This window comes from Trachurus trachurus (assembly GCF_905171665.1).
Source record: "Trachurus trachurus genome assembly, chromosome: 17".
NCBI lineage: Eukaryota > Metazoa > Chordata > Actinopteri > Carangiformes > Carangidae > Trachurus > Trachurus trachurus.
Window position 1 is genome coordinate 33,652,525 of NC_139900.1, and position 23,794 is coordinate 33,676,318.

The window sequence follows — 23,794 nt, forward strand, 5'->3', positions numbered from 1 at the left end:
GTGCAGCAAATATCCAGGCTCTTTGTGTTTTTAAATGTTTTTTTTTTCTTTTTTTCTTTTTTTAACTCTTTTTATATTTTATACACATATATTATCATAATTCCTGTTCAGAAGCCATTTGTATTTCACTGGTTCATATTGGAGATAGCTGACCACAACACACATGTATTATACGTCCTTCACACTGGAACACTGAGGTAAGTATATGGATTACACATGGATAGTCTCCACACCCACCAGCTCCTCGGGAGAGGTCCTGATGAGTGTGGCTGCTGTTAGACACAGATTTCTTGTTGCTGTTTTTGTTGTTGCTTTTTGTCCTTGTTGGTGTAGAATCTGTCTTCCGGAAAAGGTTCAATGTTCATGTAGTTTCAGCCTGTCGTTCTCTTGTTTCACTTGTTGGTTTGTTTGTAGACCTCGAAGCAGAAGGATGGACGGATAGATGTCTCTTCACTTACGTTGCATAGTGGTCAAAGCTACCCAGGTACTCCAGAGCCGCCTGGTAACAGAACTGGTACTCATCCTGTGCGACAGAAAAGGGTTTGTTAAGACAGACAGGTGCTACATTGTTTTTTCTGGCTGTGCGTAACACTTACTCAATCTCACTTAGACACTGATATGAGATGTCATGAAATGACAATTGTATTGTAGAAGGGGTTTCACTAAAATCTGACTGCATAAAAATGTGTAGTTATAAACATTTCTTTTCTGGTTTTTAAATGTGCATTGTCTGCCCAGACAAAAGAAATTACTCCTAATCTGGATAATACTGAATTGGAAGTGAATTGTGTAGTGATATAAATTCTATTAACACAGATTAAAAAAAAATCCAATAAACTAAGATAAACAAGCAATTTAAAAAGACTGTTGGATCATCTGATAACACAGTTAACACACACCTGTTTTAATGAACTCAATAACGACTAAAAATGTTTAATGTATTATCCATTCCTGGGCATGAGTAGTAATTATATCCAGGGATGCATAATAAAATGAGTGCACATAAAATATATTAAGCATTTTCAGATGTAAGTGCACACAAGTGGAAAAAGCTGTTTACAGATGGTCAAGTACATGAAAATATAGGCTTACTTAAAGGAAGTCAAAAAGCAAACAGTGATCTCTTAAATCAATAAATAACACTCAAGAATAATTATTGGATTGATGTGAGTATTGCTTTAACTGATAGTGTGCAGTACCAGTGCTCTCCCTGCTCATGTCCCTACCATGCTCAATGAATCTTGTATCTCTGCCATGTTGTTTGAATCAGTGTTTACCTCAGTCTGCACCATGGCTGGTCTCTGTGTCCGCAGCATTTTGACAGTCTGGAAGATGTCCACTGCTCCTTCGTAACGCATCCTCTCCAGGACAATACTCAGAGTGATGAAGACACCTGTCCGCCCCACGCCAGCACTACAGACATACAGCAAAACATTTGACTATGGTCTGCAGTGAAGAGCACTGACATGAGTGTGCTCTAGTTTGTAATCACATCATCAAAATATCCCTCTACCCTACGATGAGTAGTGTCACCACGACAAACCCTGATGCATACCTGCAGTGAACGCTGATTGGCCCATCCTGACCAAACTGCTCCTTGGTTTTGTGCACTTGGCCAATGAAATCGATAAAACCCTCCCCAGATTTGGGCACGCCTTGCTCTGGCCAATCAGTGAACTGGAACTGGCGCACTGTCCGAGACTGGCCGTCCTGCAGGAGTGAGAGAGTGTTAAGAACAACGGCTCATAAATATTTAGTGAAAACCTGCAGGCTGGGCTGATGTGAAAGTGGCTCTCGTCTTTTCAACGCCATCAAGATGTTTATTTCCAAGAGTGAGGACTGAGGCTCTGCAAAGCAACGTCCTTTTTTACCTTCTAATCATTACTGTTATCTGACCCAGGATCAGTGGCTGTGGTTAACTTCAAGCTGTAACGTCAGTGCGTCTGCTATTGTCAGCCACTCAGTACGCAATTACATCTTTTCTCCTCTGCTCAGCCTCTCTGACTCCCCTTTAATGGAGATCAATAGAGCATCTGTCGATGTGGCGTCAGAGCAGGACAGGCTTAACTGGAGTTATCTATGACTGGCATGAAGTGCACGAGCGGATGTGCACATGCACACACAAGCACACACAAGCAAACATATACTGTCAAGATAATCTTGAGACAGCATGGTTGAATGAGTAATCCAGGGCTGCTTGTCGATAGTGCTAACCTGCTGCGGTACACACATTCACATATGAGATACACACTAACTAACACACACTACAGGTCGATAGGACATGCTTGGCGCCACTGCTTCCTGACAGCACTGATGGATTGGGAATAGAGCAGAAAAGTCAAGGAGTGTGGTGTTACACAGAATACAACAATACAATAGGGGAACAAGTCTTTAAACGACACAACAACAAACATGAACCCACCCTGGCATCTGTGACTTTGAACTCCCGCAGGATGTACTGAGGCATGTTGTATTCTGCCATGGGATCCACCACAAAGTACTGGTACCTGGCCGAGCGCTCGGCGGGCCAGTACTGGTGACACTTCTCCTGAGGGGACGGAGCACAAGAGTATTGATCAACGCGGTGGTGTACATGGCCAGAATCAGCTACGATTTGCATATGTATGTTGTTCATATTCTGTCCCTACCCGCCCCATTTCTCTCAGTTTGGTGAGCATGACGACTATAGTGGAGTTGTGTTCCCACAGCATCCTCCAGAAGTCCTCCGTAGTCTCAGCCAGAGGACCCTGGGTGGCGATGTAGCCTCTCTGCTGCCTGTAAACACACACACACACACAGACAATATGAAGCCACCTCCTCCCTTCATTTTCCTTGTTTCTTCCTCTGTCAAGAATCAGACTGAAAAGGGGGTCAGGCTTCAGGCAAGAAGAGGAACAGTCAAAACATGTGTGTGCAACCACTCTGAATGCCTGAATCATCAGAAGCTCCTCAGCGTCCGTCGGCCATACTGGCGCTGAAGCGAGCGCGCCACAGTGAGACAAATAGGGGGAAACATGTATACAGTAATGACAGATGTGACAGGACATGACAGGTGAGAGCACTGTGGTGAAAACCTATCCAATCCACTCACTCATCAAGCCGTCATGCGAGGACGGTGGGGTCAGGTCAAATCAGCGTTTGTGAGAGGAAAACACACCTGTATCCATCTATGTAACTGGCGTTGATGTAGTCGGAGCCCTCCAGGCCTCTGATTGGCTGGAGGCAGACGCGGGTTGTTTCATAGGGCATGATGTTGACCAGTCGGTTCTTGAATTTGTTGCAAGGCAGGTTGGCTGTGACAAACCGGGACGTGTGGGCTTTGGTGTTAGCAAGTCGCTGGACGGAGAGAGAGGAAACGTGCAAGTGAGATAACAGATAACATGCAACTGTTAACTAGAGTAGGGTTATTTGCTTATGTACACAGTTCTAGCTCTAGTGTTATTGTTAAGCGTCCTTGGGTGTCTTGAAAGGCGCTATATAAATCAAAATTATTATTATTAGTGTTTCCCAGTTGCATTAAAGCAGAAGTAAGTGGTCCGGTCGTTTTCGGCTAATGCTGCGTTCCAGGCAGGCTTTTGAAATCGTAAATTACAGCTTCAAGTCACAACTTACGACTTTGTAGCGTTCCAGGCAACCCACTCGTGTTTTTCCGACCTGTTTTACCGGTGAAAGTCACTATAACGGCCACTCGTAACTTCCGACCGGTGAACTCGTACCAGATCGAACTGGTACCACTTCACGGTCGGAAAAATACGAGTTTCCTTGAACGCACCATAACAGTCCTCGTCGCTACGTCACCACATTCACGGCGTTCCTTGGCTGCACACACAGCCCTGCATGCCGTTCTCTCTCCTCATTGGATAAAAACTGTAGGATACGATAAATGTTTTCTCTTCGGCTCAGAGCAGAGCAGAGTGACTGACAGACCCGTGTTTCAGACCAAACACTCTATGTAAGTGATTGCTGTCGGAAGATAGAACTATTTAAGACTTATATTAACACAAATATATCACTCACTTCTGCTTTAAATATTGTTAAAGTAAATCTCACTTCCTCAGACATCTGAACATCATTCAGGTGAAATACATTTTTGGAATTAAAATCAGTCTCACGTTGAACTGCCCACAGCTGATACCACTGCTCTGTTCCTCTTTCCAGACAAAACCTCAAGCAGAACATTTCCCAGACCTTTTATTTAAATCTCTTTCTCCTGGACTCTTCCTCACCCACCTTGAACTCCAGCTCCATGCCGGTGACGTGCTCTCCGCTCTCCACCTTGGACAGCTTCTGCATGTATGAGTACAGACTCCTGGCGGCCACCTCGGTGTTCCCGCAGGCCACGGCCTCCAGCAGGGCCTCGTGGATGAAGCTGTACTGGTCCTCCGTCTGCACCATGTAGTTCCTCTGTGAGCGCATCAGGGTCACGTGACCGTAGATGTCCACGGTGCGCTCATGTCGAATACGCTCCAGCATGGCGTCGATGACGATGAAACAGCCAGTTCGCCCGACCCCAGCACTGATGGGGGAGGAGGGTAGGTGGGATGTTAGTTTTGGCATTTGAGGAGAAGAAGAGAAGGATATAGTGCACTATTTTTGTTTTCCATTTTATTTGAGTGTTTGAAAATTGCTTTATTTATTCTCTATTATAATCTCTTGAAGATTCAGGTAGAGAAAAGAATTGTGTTTTTCTAACATCTGCTCTTCTCTCTGCTGATATTCATAAGTTACACGTCACATAGATGAGAAAACAAAACAGGACCAATGTTCTTGTGTTGATAGCAATTCTGAATATTGATTTATTTTAAGTCTTTCTCACGTATCACTGGTAACATCTCATCTGACCATTGGAAAGAGAGCCAACTCAAAGAGCTAAAAATTGATTTCCCCAAATGTCAAACTACTTTGTGTGTGTGTGTACAGTATGTGTGTGTGTGTGTACCTGCAGTGAGCGATGATGGGTCCAGCATCAGGTGGGTTACAGGCTTTGACCCTGCGGAGGAAGTTGAGGAAGGGGGTGGGATACTCTGGTACACCGTGATCTGGCCAGGCTGTGAACTGGAACTGACGCACCTCTCTCCGCTCACTGTTGCCACTCTGACATAGGAAACAGACACAAAAAAAAACATTGTCATGTGAAAGCTCCATCCTATTATTATTATTATTCTCAAAAATACATCCACTGTCCTTCATACAGTACTGATTTTAAATGGAAAACTACACAAAATCCACACTGTTCACAACTGTATATATCATAAATATCCCTACATTCCTGCAAAGAGGGAAACAAAAAACAGGAATAACACACGAGCATTGCTGAATATTTCATGTGCATTATTCTCTACTGTAAGACGTGTCTCCCAACGTGACGTTTCACAAACAAAAATTTAAAGAAGCAGTGCAAAACTTGGGAGCTACAGTTGGCCTAGTTTCTGTGTTTGTAAGTAGGCCACAGAGACACGCCAGTCTGACGGTCCTAGATTAGCCTCGCGCTGCCTCCAACAGTGATCAAATCTCAGAGCCTGACACAGGGAGGCTGGCCTGGTTTGAACACTCCATGAAGCCCAGACTAATCTATGACCCTCCGAGCGACCGTATGCACTACTCATGCAGTGACGGCAGGAATTCATGATTACTCCAGTTGCTCCTGGTTCCTAAGAGCAAACTCCAGAGATCAAAGCAGTTTTCGGTGGGTGTGACAGTAAATTTAATGGAGTGGGAGGGCACAGCGGTGAGTCAAGGGTGAACACAGGAGGAAAAGAGTGAAATAATTTACCTTATGCAGGGAAAAGGTGCGAACGCAGAACGTGGCCAGCTCCATTGTGTCCAGAAGCGTGACCTGGATCATCCCGTATGTCTCTGTGCCACGGCTCGGCCAGTACTGATCACACTTTATCTGAACAGACAGAGGAAAATATATTGTTTCCAGACAACACTGATCAGTTCATAATTGAATCAAATTTGATGCTTGTGCAGCTGGTACGCAACAGCGCTCCACATAATGAATATTCTGCAAATGGGTCAGTAGGTAAAGACCCGGTTTCTTACCCGTGACTTCTCCTCCAGGCGTGTCATCATGACGACAGACGCGGCCCGCTGCTCCCACACCATCCTCCAGAAGTCCCCAAACGTCTCTGCCAGGGGCCCCTGGGTAGCAATATAGGCATTTTGCTTCCTGTAGCCATCGATGTAGTTGGCGTTGATGTAGTCGCTCCCCAGGATCCCTGCAAAGTGAGACACTTGTGAGGCCCACGCTAAACTGCCACCTTCTTGAATGACGTAATAAATGAACCCCCATGTATGACATCAAACAGCCTAATGAACCGCCGGGTTCAGGCAGCTGCGGCTTCCAGCTGACGGCGGCTGCTGCGGCTGCTGCTGGATGACTAGCGGATGACAACAAACAAACAAGACTCTGTCGGCGTGAATTCATGAGCTCCAGATCAAATCCATTCTCCCCCTTCTTGTACTGGTGGACTGCTGGCTGCACTTGAATGCACTCGCACTGTTTGTCAGTCTCATGCCGCTGCACACAGCCCGTCTTTGAGTACTGTTTGCAATTTCAGCTTTCATTCATCATGCAGCCCCCTCCCTCCCTCCTCTCTCTCTGTATCCCCATCTTTGTGTTCACCCCCCTCTCCCCTGCGAGCAAAGCATGAATACACTCAGACTCTCCCCATCAGAATCTCTAAACATCTTCTTTAATCTGCTCCTTTTTTATTTTTTACCTTCTATGGGAGCCAGGATGACTCTGGTGTGGTCGTACGCGATCACGTTCGCGTAGCGGTTTTTGGGCTTGTTGACCTCCAGGTTCGAGTGTTCCCAGGTGAACTGCTGGCTGGGGTCGATGGACTGGGGGAGAAGCAGCAGATAGACACACATCAACACTGGTGGCATATTTAGTAGTGTATTTGAGGATAATGGAAAGAGAGTGCAATGTAATGCTGGCAAGTTACAGCAATCAATTGCACTACTGAATAAATCATGAACATACAGTATGGTCTGCACGCAGAGATGCAAATGTTAAATAAGATTTAACTTAACAGGCTTAACATCTCAAAACAATAATGATGTTAACTATCTGTTCAGACGGGTTAATAAGTTATTTCTCACCTCGTACTCCTGGGAGAGTCTGAGGTTGTCGTTTGCCTTCAGCAGCTCTATGTGCTCAGCCAGCTCGCTGATGGGGATGGGAGGATGGCTCATCATTCCTGCACGGCAACAAGGGTCAGAGGTGAGGCCAACTCCGCCTGGATGACTGAAATTACTGCGGGCTGACATCACTCATATGCAAAGATGTGGAGATAATTATACAATCACAGAACATCACATATCATTAAGGAACACGCTGAGGCAGAAAATCAATTTTGATCCATGTGTGAGGACAAAGTGAGGCGAGTCTTGTTTGTTTGTAAATTGTTTTTCTTTGATAAATTGCTTTCTATGTGATCAGAGGAGCAACGACTCAGAGAAAACAAACACAGACAGAACACTAATGAGGAGGGTTGAGCGCACACACATACACACGTACACGTACACACACACACACACACACTAAAAGGAAGCAACCTATGCCTTCTGCCATCATTTGTTTTCACAGCTGGAGCAAGTGAGGAGAGGTTACAGAGATCCATTCAAAAAGCAGATAGCGACAACGATAAATCAAAGTAACACTACCGTGCATGCAATAAACACAATCCATTTAACGCCAATGTCAGAATACGTTCTCCATGTCTGCTGGATTGTAACGCATCCTGATGCACTATGAAAAGCATTTAAGCCATTCTCCTGCTACAGCTGTATAAAAAAAACAAGGCTCATATCAACAGTTATTTTCTTCTGCAGCCTGGCGCTGAAGCACCCACAGGTAATCACGACAAGATGCACCTGTCACGACCAAAATGACCTCAAATAGCATCAGCTCGGTTTTGTTGGAAACAAATTTCATCTTTGCAGAGCATCTCAGAAGCAAAAATCTCTGGGGAGGAGAAGTGGGTGAGGAGGGAGCCTCAGTGTTACTGCCACGAGAGAGTAAAAAAAAAAAATTGTGTTAGAAAAAAGAAGCTGAAACATTTTATTCTGTGGGTTTTTACTTTGCTTCCAAGGAACATGGTTAAAAAAAGACCTTGGTCTATGGATTAAATGGAAAAAACAGCATCATTTGACTTGAGTAAAGTCTAAACCTTTTTACTGTGGCACATTCTGCCACTGTGATGAAAAGGTGACACATCTTGCCACCTTTTCACAAGGACGCTTCTATAAACTGCAACTACAAAAATATAGTGAGAACAGTGATTAAATTCCTTCAGGCCGTGTGTCTCTTGGATGCTGTTAATTGAATAGAAGAAGTGAAAGCGAAGCATCATTGGCCTGATGCCACAACCAAAGCAGCTGTGTTATTAGATCTTACTCAGCGGGGGGTGAGAGCGGCTAAATCCATGTAGTTACTTCACAGTGGGGTTTAACTTGGTTATACTGGTGAGAAAAGTCAATTCCTTGATAAATTACCACAGTTCACCGGCAACACAACTTTTGATATATCACCGTCGCCATTAAACTTGACTCTGAGACATTGAAGGGTGATAAGACTAATCGCTGTAAATCTGTCTGTTCAGATGTGATAACTGCAGCCTGGCATGCGGAATGTGGGCGAGCGGAGATGATCATATTTTGTCACACCGTCATGACTCAGCTGTGACTAAGCACTGACTGTACTACTTGGGCAGCGGCCATTTTGATCACAGAAATGACTGGAAGCTGCCAGGTACATGTCGGTTGTGATGCGGAGGAGCACTCTCACAATCTTGTCTGCATAATCTTACCGAGGTTAAAATTAGCTGCATGAATATTTCATTATTAAATGATGAGCAATCGGAAGTATACTTTATTATGCAGATACAAAGCGTGTGTTTGGTGCCTGTGTGGGCGCGCGCTGCATACCGGGAGTCTGGAAGTTGATGCGTCTCATCTCCACAGGGTCTGTTGGATGATGGGCCATCATCTCTGCGTTACTCAAAAGACTCTTGGTTCCAGGTTCAGAGTCCTTGCGCTTGCTGCTCAGACACCAGTGAGTCAAATGATCAATTAGCACATGCAAACATGCAGTGAGGGAAAAGCTGACTCGCTACTGACTCATCATTAGTATGGCTACTTGATGTAAGTAAATAGTGCATTAAGAGATATGCTGTTTTACTGGTTTGCACTAAATTCTCTGGCATAATGTAATTGCTGTGGGTTAAAACGAACAAAGAGCTTGACATTGGTTTAATCTTACCTGTCAGGTTTGCTGCTTCCAGTGAAACGAGAGCAAGGGAGGGAATAATTAGGGGAAGAAAAGGAAGGAAACAGACAGACATTGTTGGAAAAGGAAATCAATAGTTTGCATTAGTATTCAAAAGCTTGATGGCTTGCAGCAGATATCACAAGTCTACAACAGGGTTAGACTGTTAGATAGATGCCTACGGAGATAGCAAACTTCAAAATTGGAACAAGTTTGATTAACATCAGACTGAAAATTGTGTGAGGATTGCTGGACATTTAAACAATTTTAGTAGAGCAGAGTGTAAGCAGTCTAAGAGACACACATTTTATGTATTGTCGAAGAATAGCGCTCGAAATATGTTTTACTGTCAAGAAAAATATTACTGAAATCCACGTCTAAATTGGTCTAACTCAGAAGTACTGTCTGTAGTTAAATGTAATAAGGACTTTCATTGTTGACAAAAAGTAACTGAAACACTCTGTTACGAATGCAATGGATTATGTTTATTTTCATGCACTATCCTAATGTTATGAATACAGATTATAGCATAATAGTACTATATAAAAATAAACAATTCTGTTACAAAATACAGTGCTCTGTGGTCTGATACATTCTGATTTGTTCAGTGAGTACAGGGCCATACAGGGGGGAAAAGTTAGGCCCATGACTGACAGGGGCCCCAAAAAATAGGTAAACACTAATATAAAATTATTAAACCATCATCATCGAGTATATATATTTCAAATATAATAATAAAATTAATGATCTCTTTGTTTTTACTTGTTTTTGGCAGTAAAAGTAAAATATCCCCATTGACCAAAAAGTAACCATCCATATTGACCGACCACCCCCCTGTATCTGCATGAAATGGTTTGGTCCTGCCTGAGCGCACTTATCAGTGAAGGTGTTTAGTTGCAGCCAGAGCTACAGTGTTCACAATGTCACTTAGTAAGCCAAAATCTGGTTTTCAAAAAAGGAAAGAGAGAAAAGAGAGAGATGAAAGACAAAGGAAAGGATGTCAATCTGTAACCTAGTTACAAAGTCCGTGTAAAGTAAGAATAAATATGTGTTCTAAGTTTGACCACAGAAAAGTGTGTTGTTAACCACCCTGCCAAATTTGAATGATTAAAAAAATCGCCAAATATATGAGATTAGGCTTCAAAATTGTGTAAAACCATAGACTGTATAGAAGAAAACTCTTTTATTTTATTTTTTAAATTTAATATATCTTTAAGTTTGTTCACTTTTCTATTTTTTTTTTAAATCGTTCAATAATGTTAAGAGAATTTTCCATTTTGAAATTTTACAATAAAAATACATTGAGACTGTAAAATATGGCCTTTAGCACATTTTTTATGGTGGCTTTTAATCTTGCATCAAATAGTGAACTGCATACTGTATGCAGACTTGCATGCATGCACAAATCACCAGCAGTAAATATTGTGCTAGTACTAGTATTGAACTACAAGAAGCAAGACAGTTGCAAGCCTTTAATTAGAGTTATGTAAAGCTTTCGATGGGATAGTTAGGCTCCGCAGAGGGGGCCCAATTTGATTTTTTTGTCATGGGGCCCAAAATTCCTGGCGGCGCCCCTGAGTGAGTATAAATGTGTGTGTGCCTCAACCGCACTTGTTGACATGTACTGTACTGAAAGACTGTTCCTCTGCACTGGTCCTTTTTTATTTTTTTGCTTTGGTGAATCTGTTATTGTAGGGTTTTTTTTTTTGCACTGGTCCTTTTGATTGAACGCTTGACATTAAGAAATATATATCCCTCTGTCACAAGAAATCATCTTTTCAGCAGCTTTATCCTTTGAGAGTAATAATCAAAGCTCCTTTGGCATTTGCCTGGTCTGACCAACAGTCTGAGTTGGTCTTATGGTCCTAAACTTGACATTTTGTTTTTATAGAGTTATTCTCCGCTCACTTTTTGTAAAGGAGGATGGCGATGACGATGCAGATGATGAAGACCACAGCCAGGACAGGTCCCACCACCCAGATCAGACCATCACCTGCATCAAATGGCTGAGGGTCTGAATCCGGGGCAATCACTTGGTCTGTGTAGGGGCTGGCCACGTACATTTTCTGGTAAAAATAAATAAATCCACATGTAGAGAGTCAGCAAAACTGTGCAAGACATTGGTAGTGTTGTTGTTTTTATTTGTCTATAACAAGGACAACAAGGACTAAATAAACTGTTTTAGCATAGTTACAATTAAGGTATTAACATAAAAAATGTTTGTCATTTTACATTTATTTTCGTATCTCTTGTCTCAGTAAAGGAACCATGACAGAAACAACACGAGCACCTGACACCTAATTCCAGCTCAGTGCAATAACTGTACAAACAGTGACCTAAAAATAACAACAACAAAGGAGAATCCTCTGCTCTCTGTAGGAACAAATCAGTTCAAGCACAGAGGTAGTGTAGTATTTGTAGTATTGCAGAGCTGTTGCACTGGATTTCATTAGACTGAACAGGCGTCTGTGTAATTGAGACGAGGCTGCACATGACTGATTTTATGTGTATGAGATTGTGTTTGAAAGAAAGCAGCTAACCTTATTGATGTTTGTAGTGTTTTCATAATTAATGTAAACTGTGGTGAACTGCAGTTCCTTTTTATTAGTTCTGAGGGACTTTTGAAGAGCGTCCCCAAGGCTAAAAGCGCTTCTAATAAAAAAAAATAAAAAAACATCTAATAGAAAATAAAATCTATCCTAATTCAACCTGTATATTTATGTCTACTCCAATTCACATGCACATGTATACACCAGCAGTGCACAAGGCAATATCTCTTCCACTGCCACAGTAGGTACACTCACTCTTTATTAGCAGTGGTGATGGAAGTACGTGAAGGTTATTGCCTTTTGCTTACAACACTTTGACTGACGTGAATTTTATTGTTTTAGCAGCGAGGCCATATTGATTACAATGTATACTGACAGCCCGCAGGAGAGACACACAGGCAGAGGTAGTGGTTATAAATGCAGAGAGAAAAGAGATGTGACACGGCGGCGTTCATACCCCGTTAGTGGAGTTGAGCTCAGCCAGGATGAAGAAGACGTACTCCTGCCCTGACTCTAGAGCTCGATTCTCGAAACCTCCGTAGTCCAGCTGGTCCCCCAGGGTGAAGAAGGCCGGGAGGGTGGCAGGTGTGAAACGGGCTGTGATGTAAGCCCGTCGCAAGTCCACCTGCTTCTGCTGCCGAGAATCCCTCTGCCTTTGACTGACCTCTTTTAACAGCTGAGAGACGGAAAGAGAGGACAAACAAAGAAATGGAGAGAAGGAAGACACACAGCTAAGAGAAACGAGACGTTCCAGTAGCTATGACTAATGTTTAAACACTGATATTGAATTAAAAATTAAGCACTGCCAAGAGTTCTTAGTGATGGGATTGTGTGTGTGTGTGTGTGTGTGTGTGTGTGTTTATAGGTCCTTTCCTCCTTCCAGGCACAGACATCAGTGGGTGCTGTCATTGTTGTGGTTCTCACCTCCTCTAGGTCCATTTCATCTGGGCTCTTGAGGTGTCTGGTGACGCCGCGGGCTCTCCTCAGTGGAACCACAACAACATAAACATTCCTGTGGGGGCAGAGGAGGACAAACAGTATAACACCAGCTACACTTGTAGCAATGTTTCAAACTATTTTCATGTTTCCTTGCCAACTTGTTGCCCTGGAGACTGTATCTTTGGCAGGGAGGTAATGTTATCATCATGCCCCACACCTTTGGCAAATGCAGTTATCTGACCTGAGGGCAACAGGTATATCTGAAAGCCATGACAATTTCAAAATTAAAGCAGAAGTAAGCGATCCGGTCGTTTTGGCTAATGCTGCGTTCCAGGTAGGCTTTTGAAATCGTAAATTACAGCTTCAAGTCACAACTTACGACTTTGTAGCGTTTCAGGCAACCCACTCGTGTTTTTCCGACCTGTTTTACCTGTGAAAGTCACTATAACGGCCACTCGTAACTTCCGACCCGTGAACTCGTACCAGATCGAACTGGTACGACTTCACAGGTCGGAAAAACACGAGTTACGAGTTTCCTTGAACGCACCATAACAGTCCTCGTCCCTACGTCGCCACATTCATGGCGTTCCTTGGCTGCACACACAGCCCTGCATGCCGTTCTCTCTCCTCATTGGATAAAAACTGTAGGATACGATAAATGTTTTCTCCTCGGCTCAGAGCAGAGCAGAGGGACTGAGAGACCCGTGTTTCAGTCCAAACACTCTATGTAAGTGATTGCTGTCGGAAGATATAACTATTTAAGACTTATATTAACACAAATATATCACTTACTTCTGCTTTAACAACAGCTGCATATCTCAGTCTTACTTGACAGGGGTGCGATTCTCCAGTGATGGCAGGATGATGGTGACAGTGGTCTCTGTGTCGCGGGAGTGGTCAATCTCAGGGCGGCGTATGGTAATTGGTGGAGAGGTCTTGGCGCTGATACGATGGCGGAGGCCTCCCATGTTGCCCTCGGGAGCAGTGATCTTGAAGTCGTAACTGGTGTCGGCCTGAAGGTTTGGGATGACTGCCTTTCTCAGACGAGCATCCACCTCCATCTTCTGGCGGTTGTACTCCACCTGGAGGACGGCACAGGGTTGAAGTTACAAGAATACAGTAGGTCACAATGGTCACTCATACTGTTCGCTGATGATATTCTATTGTACGTTGACATCCGTGTTTCTACATGAAAATGCTGAAATACTCGTTTTCTATGTTTATTACACTGCTGTACTCTCACATCTAGCCAATTTATGCCACACTTAAAGATGAACTATGCAAGATTTTTAATTAAGTTAATCAATTTTCAACAGGATAGTAGCAAATTTGCAAGACACGCATCACACACAACAGAGGAGTGCAAGAGTACATGGGCTGGGGGGGACAGTGATAGGTGATTGGTTGGGGTTTGGCACGAAGTATCATTCATCATCACTGATTGGGTGATAAAAATGACAGCGTCAACGACACGAGCAGAACATGCTGCTGCATACGCCTTGCCTTAAGACCCCCTGCTGCGTAAAGCCACTTTTGGCGGTTGGAGATTCAAACATTACTTAACATTGAACACAGTAAAATCATCCGGTTGTTGGTTGTTCAAAAAATGGCTTAATGGTAATAAAGAGCCTAAAGAACACTCCTTCTTTGTATGTTCTCCTTCCATCTTATGCATCTCAGGCAATTTTACAGAGTAAGTAGAAAAAATGTAACGAGTAACATACTGTAACTCTCTTGGCCGAAAACAAACCTAGCAAGATCAGAGCCTCCGACCCGGTGTCCAAGCTCTCGTCTTGGCAGCACTGTGACATTAACACGCCCCATAACCCATAATCTCTTGTTTATGACAGATAAGACTACACAAATATGCACATCGTAACCCGTATTATATGATAGGCCTATATAAAGTTATCTACTGCTCCATGAATTGCTTTCCCCGCCGGCTTCTTGAAAACAAATGCACATGGCCAGGAAGAGGGTTAGCAAAGCAGCGGAAAAGCGACCAGACATGCATAGTTCCCCTTTAAAAGAAGACATTCAACATTTTAGGACATGTGATTTCTAGCTGACACTTAGATGAGAACATTGATACCACTCTCGTGTCTGTAGGGTAAATACTTGCAACTACCACCAGCAGCTGGCTAAAGTCCTGTACAAGAACAAATACATTTGTTCTCCCTTCCAGGGCTGCAAGAAAAGAATAATGTCATTCTTTTCTTGCAGCCCTGGTTTGGGAGTTCTTGCAGCTTGACTCATCATCTGGACAGTTTCTTTCATGGTGTCCGACAACTATTGTCTGCTTGGTCAGAAATGTGAACTTATGCACTTGAGTTTCTCGTGAAGTATTAAATGTTCTTGCCACCTTGAGAAAACAAACACATTCCTCTGTTCTTGTGGAGTATGTACAGGCCTTAACCTAACTTAGCATGAAGACTAGAAGCAGGGAAACAGATAGCATAACTCTGTGAACAAAACACATCTCCATCCATGAATAAAAGCGTAAAAGTAACAATTTGTTGTTTAACTGGGGATTATATGTAAGATTATTTCTTGGACATGACTAGTTGCCAGGCAACTGTTGCGACTCCGAGCCGTAAGAACTGTATTGTAGATAAACCCTGTGTGAAATGTTGTCTGCAATAAACAAACTAGATGCAACTTGTTAATTAGTGGCTTTAGAGCTGCTGGGAGGACAATTTTGTAACACATACTAAATTATTTTTCAGGTTACTTTTCATTCTACATGATGCCAACATCCTGCGGGTGCAACAGTAGGCCTACTAGGTCTTAACTCTTCCACAGTACAATACAGCTTAGGGCCATATACAGGAAAAATACATACATTTATGGCTATGTTAAGTATTAAAATAAAAAAACACCCTAAATATGTATGCATACGTGTCACAACACATGTAGCAGCTGAAGGACATACTGTGAAGCGATAGGGATTGCTGCTCTCTGGAAACTCCCACGTCAGGAGGACACTGGTCTTAGTGGCCAGATTAACAGAAAAATTCCTTGGCACATCTGGAAACAGAAAAAACAAAACAAAAACAGAGTCACTCGTGAGGAAGCTTTTTATTCACATCACAGCTTCCTCTTGCTTTCCAACTGCGGACCTGTAAAAATGGAGGGAACGTCAGTCAGATCTGTTACGGGGGGAGAATACATGATGGTTACGAGGATGGGCAGGTGATGAGGAGGGTGGATGGCAAAAGTAATAAGAACAAATAACAGACAGACCGGCTGCAGGAATGTGACATGCCACATTCACAGAGTGTAAGGTTGTGTTTGTTGGACTCAGAATTCAGCATGTCAGCAAAGGCTTTGGAAAAGGTGGCAGTGGAAGTCTATCAGATAAAAAAAGCTTACCTGCAGATACAGCGCCAGATGCCAGTTTTTACTTGAATTCAGACTGAACACTTACCTGCTGTGTTAGATACTGTATATCCAAGCCCTGTATTGACTTTTACCTGAGGGTTTGTGATAAGCAGTGCTCTTGAAGCAAACATCCATTAACATTCAGCCTGCTCCCACTTGTGGTGAAGGGTAGGTGATGAAGGTATAAGTGAGTGAGTGGAGGAGATTGAGGGGAGTAGTCGTGTTCCCCCGGACTTTGCAGTTCTCAGCTTCTCTGTGGTGCATGGGTGAAAAGGCCGACCTGTAAGAACTGGCCCAGACTTCATTTAATTTAGTGTTTTAGAGTGAAATCCACAGTAAGGGGAAGGTGAAGGGTGATCCCCAGGCCTGAGGCCAGCCCTACCTGTTTCGAGGGCCAGGGTTTGGCACACCAGAGGTGGGCTGAAGGGGCCTGGCCCTGCCTTGTTGTGGGCTCTGAGTTGCAACTCGTAGGCTGTGCTGTGATTGAGGCCAAGGATGGTGTAGCTGGAATCACTCGCCGGTAGCGTGATCAGCCATGGGGGAGAAGGGAGGGCTGGGGAGGGAGAGGGGCCCGGGTCAGCAGAGGGCTTGGGGCTTGCAGCCTCTTTGTAAGCTATGGTGTACTCTGTAATGACACCATTGGACTCCTCTGAGAAAAGGGGCAGCCAGGAAAACTGAAGGGAGCAGCAAGTGGCATTAACAAAGTCAGATATTTTGGGGTATCCCAAGGGGGGGAATATGGGAACTGTTATTTCCTGCTGCACTACATCGCCGTAGCCTGCTCGGCTCTTTGCAGAGAGGATAAAGACGTAGGAGGCGCCTGGGGAGAGGTTTCTGGCGGTGAAGTTTTTCTCGCGACTTGTGAAATCCACTGTGGTGTCTAAAGTGCTACTCTTCAGGCCAAACTGTAGGCGGTAGCCCTGGATTTCCACAGGGGCCCCCCGGCTATCAGAGCCTGACTCAGAGCACTCCAGCGGAGGAGCCCACCGCACCACCACCGACAGACCCGTTCCTGGACGCACCCAAAGGGAGGGAGGGCCGGGCACTGAAAACGACAGAGTAGGCAGGAGAAAATCAATCGAAAAATATATATATATATAAATCAAAAACATATATCATGAAAATCTTGTAGAAGAATTAGAATTGATTTTGCAGTTTATTTACTGCTAGCTCCTGGTGCAGCTTACTGTAAGATCAATGCTTGACTATGTTACTAAATCCAGTGAACTGGATTGTATACTTGGCATGTGCTTACCAATCCCTGGGGTCTGCACCAGCTTGACTTTGCTGTGTGCTCCATCCCCTTTGGTGGTGTATGCTGCCACTGAGACCGAGTACGTGGTCTCTGCTTTCAGACCTCCCAAAATCAGCTCCTGTGAGGAGGGGGGACACAAAACACAAGCAAATGCTGCTAACTCTCTCCTCTCCATTTTACTGTTACAGACAATAAACAGATCTCGTCATTCTCCATCTTTACTGTTATGCATCAGTAAAAATGATCTAAACGTCACAGCAGGAGCTAATCAAATCTCTGGTGGTTTGACAATAAGGATTTCATACATTTCTCTGTATGGCTGCATTATGCTGTATATATTAATAGCAGCTTCATTTATAATGAGAAGAGGATGGGTGGTCTGCACTCACATACTGAGTCGAGTCATCCTCCTCCATCTTATGCCACAGACATGTCACACCCCGCAGGCACCCGAAACAGATGAGAAAAGGAGTGAGTCAAAGGACCAAAGAGGAAAGGGAGGAGATAAGTTTGGTGATAAGATAAATGAGCATCATTAAATCATTTAAATATTCAGATATGATGTCACCTGAGACTCATCCAATAAGAGGTCTTTGATGCGGGGAAGGTTGCGGGATTCGCTGCTCTCTGTGCGGCTGAAGTGCACCTGGTAGCCTCGGATCTGGCCTTGCCGTAACCGTGGCAACACTGACCGCCAGGTGACACGGAGTGCCGAGGAGTTGAGCTGCAGGACCTCGACCTGACGAGGGGCTGCACTGGGAACTGAGTGCGCACAGGACACACGCACACACACACACATGAATGAAGAATTACTGAATTAATGAAGTTGCCAGCTGCAGTCGAGTCGGTAAATAATCAAGTTCAACATTCAATACTATTGAGGCTACAGCTCTACAGCTCTTGTTCTTACCATCCTCATCGGTTCTGCACAGCAGCGTTGGGCTGCTGGGTCCTGTTCCCTCTGTGGTGGAGGCTGCCATGGAGACGTTGTACCAGCTCCACTTCTCCAGCCCTTCTATCATTGTATGCCCCTGCTGGGCTGGGATAGGAAGCCCCTTCATCTCCTGGCCCTGACCTCCGCCTCCGCCTCCTGCCCCAGAAACTCTCTGGTATCTGAGCTCATAACCTGCCAACTCGCCATTCTGGCCCTCCATTGGAGGCGGCCTCCAACTTACTTTCAGCGAGGTGGAGCTGGCCCTTTCGCAGGACACACCCTCGGGTGCAGCTGAGGGCTCTGATTGGATAAGGAGCAAGGGGGGTGATTGGCAAAGAGTTAAGGAGGAGACCCAAGAGAACGGGGTTGAAAAAGCAAGAGTTGGGAAAAATACAAGTAAAAGGATAGGAGATAAGGATAAAAAAAGGAAACAATAAGAGACCACGGTAAACTGAACTGAAAAAGATAACACCAGGACAAACATGACGCAAAAAAGGGGAGCAACCACATAATGTAAAAGCATAATGTTAGGTTTAGAGCCTAATGAAATAAACCAGAGACACAAGTATCGACCCTGGGTGGACAACTTAATTATACCCAAGGAGACTGTGCATCTGATACCCAATCATTATATTTTATCCTCTGGCCGAAGCTGGTGGCATGAAAGGATCCAGGTTTATGAATGAAAAACAGATAAAGTCCTTCCTTAAATCAGGGATGCACAGCTCACTGCACAGGAGCACAGACAAATATACACATTTCAGAACACCAGCCCCCCATGGTGGCATAATCCTTGAGTCCTCGGGATAATAGAGTGGTCTCAGACTTTCTACTGCTGACTAGGAGAAGGTCTTGGGCTTCACAGAGAGAGGAAAGAACAAACTAAAACAGATCTCACACAGTGTCGAAAGGATTTAGGAGGAAGGTTAAAAAAAAGAGAGAGGAAAGGCACTGAGATGGATATTGAGAGTCAGGAGAGAAAGATGAATTGTAGACCAGAACTGAATCAAAAGTAGGCTGAGATATTTACTGTAACAAACACTCGAACAGAAACAGACACAGAGCCAAACTCACACACCTGAACCACCAGAGATGGCTTCTGGGCATCACTCACCCTATGTAACGTTCCTTAAAGAGCGCACACGCACACAACAGTGAGTGTGGTGGAGGCATCTGGGCTTGTGCGCCGGGTTCAGGAGTGTATTGCATGTGTGTATGTGTGCGGGTGTAATAGTCATAGCTGACAGGTTCAAGTATCTATCCACTCAGCCGTACAGTCACTGTTCTGTTGGCCTCGGGGGACAATCTAGATGTGCACCAAAGCTTGGCGATAACAAAGCGCACATAACCTCCCTGGGAAATGAATTCTGCTGCATGAAATAGTCTGCTTATCTGGCACCTTCCTTTTCCTGAACCCCTCCCCCTTTCCGCCTCCTCCGATGTACCACCTCGGTCTCGCTTTCTTTTTGAAAGTAGAGAGTGAAATGAGACCACCAAAAAAGTTTAGCACACTGTTCTCAGGTTCAAAAGTGATCTGATTGTCAATGTGCGGGATGAAACCTTGTGTCTGTTGAGTGAGTGTAAACAAAAACTTACCACAAAGGAGATACAGCACCACCCACCGCGGGACCCGGGGCTTTTTTCTCGACTACAACTACGTTATTAATTCTCTTCCTTGCACCATTTTCTCTGTTATCTCTGCGTTTTCTTCTTGAGAGCTGATATGAAATGACTTGATATGCCAGAGCAAAATAGTGGAACTTATTTGACTCTTGTCGGCTATCAGTGATTGAGTAAGAAAAAAAAGGAGAAAAGTAGACAAGGGAGAGAATTTAAGTTCAGCGTAGATAAAATACAGACTGGCCAGCACTTACCTGTCAACATAGCAGGCCAGCCACCATCCTTTAATGCTCCTCACCACTGGCTGCAAGCCAATAAGTGGCAGACAGTTTCGCCCTTTCAAAGACATTAGACACTGATAGAGTGGAAAAAGTGAAAGGAGGGTGAAGAAAAGTAAGAGTGAAACATTAATCGGTGCTCCATCTCCATCTGTCATGATGTTTTGGCTGTGTAAGAAAGCGAGAGGCCGGAGCGAAGGAATAAAGGCACAGTCAAACGTAGATGGATGGGGGGGAGGGGGGGCTGGACAGATGGGTTGATAAACGAGATAGATGGAGAGATGTGGAGATGGTTCCAAGGTTTCACCGGGTCAGGAGCTGAGGACAATGCACTTTGAGCTGGGTGTGTGTGTGCAGAGGACAAAATATTTGCATAAGATTTGTGTACAAGACGGAAACAAATACAATCAAAATGTGTGTGTGTGTGTGTGTGTGTGTGTGCGCCTGCAGGTGCACTGTGTGTGAACCCAGTCAAATGGAGACGTACTGGCTTGTGACGTCCTTTGCACCAGTTCATTAGTGAAAGCGCCGATGCCTTTGCTTGAGATGGCGGCCAGGGAGAAGGAATACTCGATGTTTGCTTTCAGACCCTCCACTGTGTAAGAGTTCCTCGGCCCGAAGGTCAGCTTCTCCTACGAGAGAGGGGAGCGGAGGACAGCATGAAAGGTAGGATGAGGGCAAGGAAGAGGAAAAACATTAAAGAGGAGGTGGAGAGGGGAGGAGATGAGACACAGTGGCTCAGGACGGTGAGGTTAATCTTTTAAACTTCCTCCTTTATCTGGTCTTTTATCCCTCTGTCTTGTTAAGAAATCCACACGGCTGACAGATTTATAAAAAGAGAATGAGAGGTCTTACCAAACTGCCAAACCTGACAGGTTTGTAGAGCAGCTCATAGTTGACGATTCCCTCCTTGGTGTACGCAGGTTCCCAGGTCAGCTCTATGCTGGTGTCAGTCACCCTGCCCACTCTGAACTTCCCCGGCTGGCCTGGGACTGAAGGGGACAGGACAACACATGGGTCACTCAGGACACTCTCTTATCTATAAAACAAGTATCTACATATTTTCCTCTATCTTTCACATTTCCGTCTTTATAATTAAAGGCAATTTAAGACACACTATTATTTTATTTTTAATATTTCCAGTTATTTCTTGAAATGATATTGTTTATTTCCAAACTGTCTGGTTACCTGATTATTTTGGTGCATTCTTTATCTTTATCTTTATCTTTTGCTTTGCTGTTGCACTGTAACCATGCCTTCTAACTGTGTAACCAAAGTGCATTATTACTACTGGTATTATTGGAAGAAGGGGTACAATGTTACTAAAGAATTTCAGGTCCCTGTCCTGATAGAGCTTACTTCTGCTTTTGAGTGTTACAGTACAGTACCGGTAACTTATTTTTCAATTTTAGCTGTAAATGTTTCTTCATAAGTCAGAAATACTGAATGATTAAAGTGACATAACCAGTGTCTTTTCATCACACCAATCACTTCTATTGTAGCCTAAAAAAAAATTACTTTTCCTGTGTAATTCCAGCCAACACCAGCTTCATAATGTACAACTACTGACCCATAAATCCCTAAAACCCTGGTGTTTTCTAGTATTTTTTTAAAATATTTTGTCATCTTGTTCTTTTTCTATTTGCAAGAAAAATAGCAGAATTCTTTTGCAACATCTCAAGGCGTAGCTCAGCCTACACAGAAAATTTAAACCACTAATGCCATCACAGATTTTTGAGTAATCATCTCTTTGTACTACATAAAACCTGCAACCTCTCCGCAGCTGCTGCAGAGATAAGAGCCGAGGTACCGAGGTGCACAGGACATTTTTGGCTGTTTATTCCGGTTTCCTTTTCTTAAATCTCCACACTTCTGTCCCAGCAGGTGGAATTTATTCACTCTGAAGAAGCCATATTTTCTGACAGGTCAAGCTTATTTGCAAAATGTTCCACAGTGGACTACTTCTCAAACTTTACATAAGTCACTCCAGTAAGCTACTTAACAGTTTGCATACACCACACAGACAGACATACACAGAGTTGTAAAAAAAAAAAACCCACTACTCTCCTACACAGCTAAAGAACATTATTTAGCTGCTGACTATTCATTAGCATAAAACATAAATTTACATCTGACAATGATTTTGTCTGTGCTGTACACCCACCCACCCATAAACACATTCATTGTCAGATCCGCACACACACACACACACACACACTGACCTCCAGGCATGACTTTAACATGGACAGGGTCTGAGAATGGTCCGTCCCCTACAGAGGTGAAAGCGAGGACTTGGATGGTGTATGTTTCTGAGGTTACGAGGCTCTGAATGGTGGTGATCACACTGTCCTGGACGTTATGAATCTGCCACTCATTCATAGGCCTGGACGGGTCCATCGTGTAGTAAACACGGTAGCCTTTGACCTGTTGGGAAGCAGAAAGTGACAGACAGGCTGTTGGACAGAAGGTTTTTTGGACTGATTTCACAGTCATCAGTGACCTGGGCTGTACAGTATTAAGTGATCTGCCATCTAATCTCACTGTCCTGCATGCACGGTAAGCCATAATACCTCATTCCAACACTTTCATCAACTATGAATTATTGTTTTACTTTAGTCCAGATGGCCCTGTGGATTTGCTGGTTTAGTGCTTGTTAGAGGTCACCGTTACAAATGCATGTCCTCACATCTCTGGGGCTGTTATGCATTTGACCCCGATAAACAAACCTCACTTTAAGGTTGACAAAATCAGTTCTAATACAAGCTGAGTGTCCTCAGATTGTAGTGCATAAGATATAATCACTACACCCTCTCCTGTGGGATTTGTTTATGGGAGGTTCAGATTGTGTATAATCCTGCTGCTATGCCATTGCCCTTGCCCTCCACCTCTACCACCTCTCCTGTTATTACTCTTTAATATCTATAATCCCCATATGCTCTCGATTCAGTCTTGCACTTTTATGAACCTACTGTACGGTGAGGTGGGCTAGGAAAAGGAAATAGGTCTCATGGGAGTGCTCTTAACTTAGAGCGGACAGTCCAATTACCTTTTCTTTCTTTAGCGAGTGGGGAAAGTAGCTAGGGACTTACAGAACGGAAATCTCTGGCAAGACACAATCCCTGCAAAGGACATGAACCTGCATACTGGAATAAAGCTCCCAGTGGTGACTTTTATGAAGGCTTTATCGTTTTAACCTCATGAGGGTCTTTGTGCAATTTTAAAAATATTGTCACTCTCTGGTAAGTGAAGGCGAATTTTAGTCACACTTCACTTTAAGTATTAAGCATTAATAAGGTGAGGGTTAGGAAACTGATTTACTATATTGAAGTGTTAACTCCGCCTTGTAGTTTTTGACAAAAACATTAATAATGACTTCAAAAACTTCCTTATGATGGATTAGAAACCATATTAAACCACATATAATATTAACATGGTGACAAATATGTGATAAATATGTATGCTGTGTCTATTTCTACTATGATTGTGTATTGGGAGATTGTAACTGATACAATAATTAATCATACTAGTCACTTCAGTTATACTATACGTATATAATTATAT

At 43.7% G+C, this 23,794-nt stretch overlaps 1 protein-coding gene across 1 annotated transcript in view; it reads right to left on the bottom strand.

Moving 5' to 3' along the window:
- Positions 1 to 209: 209 nt before the first annotated feature.
- Positions 210 to 23,794, bottom strand: part of LOC311000755 (receptor-type tyrosine-protein phosphatase S-like) — a 67,004-nt gene continuing 43,419 nt past the window's right edge. The window contains exons 9-35 of the mRNA XM_083991581.1: positions 22,456 to 22,657; positions 21,089 to 21,225; positions 20,721 to 20,865; positions 18,312 to 18,635; positions 17,970 to 18,163; positions 17,791 to 17,817; positions 17,402 to 17,519; positions 16,529 to 17,191; positions 15,698 to 15,792; positions 13,594 to 13,847; positions 12,751 to 12,838; positions 12,284 to 12,502; positions 11,186 to 11,343; positions 9,272 to 9,283; positions 8,938 to 9,050; positions 7,111 to 7,208; positions 6,726 to 6,849; positions 6,046 to 6,221; positions 5,774 to 5,893; positions 4,940 to 5,094; positions 4,231 to 4,516; positions 3,158 to 3,336; positions 2,649 to 2,775; positions 2,423 to 2,548; positions 1,556 to 1,710; positions 1,278 to 1,413; positions 210 to 523 (exon numbers count right to left, since the gene is read on the bottom strand). Coding sequence (XP_083847707.1) covers positions 455 to 523; positions 1,278 to 1,413; positions 1,556 to 1,710; positions 2,423 to 2,548; positions 2,649 to 2,775; positions 3,158 to 3,336; positions 4,231 to 4,516; positions 4,940 to 5,094; positions 5,774 to 5,893; positions 6,046 to 6,221; positions 6,726 to 6,849; positions 7,111 to 7,208; positions 8,938 to 9,050; positions 9,272 to 9,283; positions 11,186 to 11,343; positions 12,284 to 12,502; positions 12,751 to 12,838; positions 13,594 to 13,847; positions 15,698 to 15,792; positions 16,529 to 17,191; positions 17,402 to 17,519; positions 17,791 to 17,817; positions 17,970 to 18,163; positions 18,312 to 18,635; positions 20,721 to 20,865; positions 21,089 to 21,225; positions 22,456 to 22,657 — 4,500 coding nt within the window. The 3' untranslated portion in view covers positions 210 to 454. The remainder of the gene's footprint in view (positions 524 to 1,277; positions 1,414 to 1,555; positions 1,711 to 2,422; positions 2,549 to 2,648; positions 2,776 to 3,157; positions 3,337 to 4,230; positions 4,517 to 4,939; positions 5,095 to 5,773; positions 5,894 to 6,045; positions 6,222 to 6,725; positions 6,850 to 7,110; positions 7,209 to 8,937; positions 9,051 to 9,271; positions 9,284 to 11,185; positions 11,344 to 12,283; positions 12,503 to 12,750; positions 12,839 to 13,593; positions 13,848 to 15,697; positions 15,793 to 16,528; positions 17,192 to 17,401; positions 17,520 to 17,790; positions 17,818 to 17,969; positions 18,164 to 18,311; positions 18,636 to 20,720; positions 20,866 to 21,088; positions 21,226 to 22,455; positions 22,658 to 23,794) is intronic.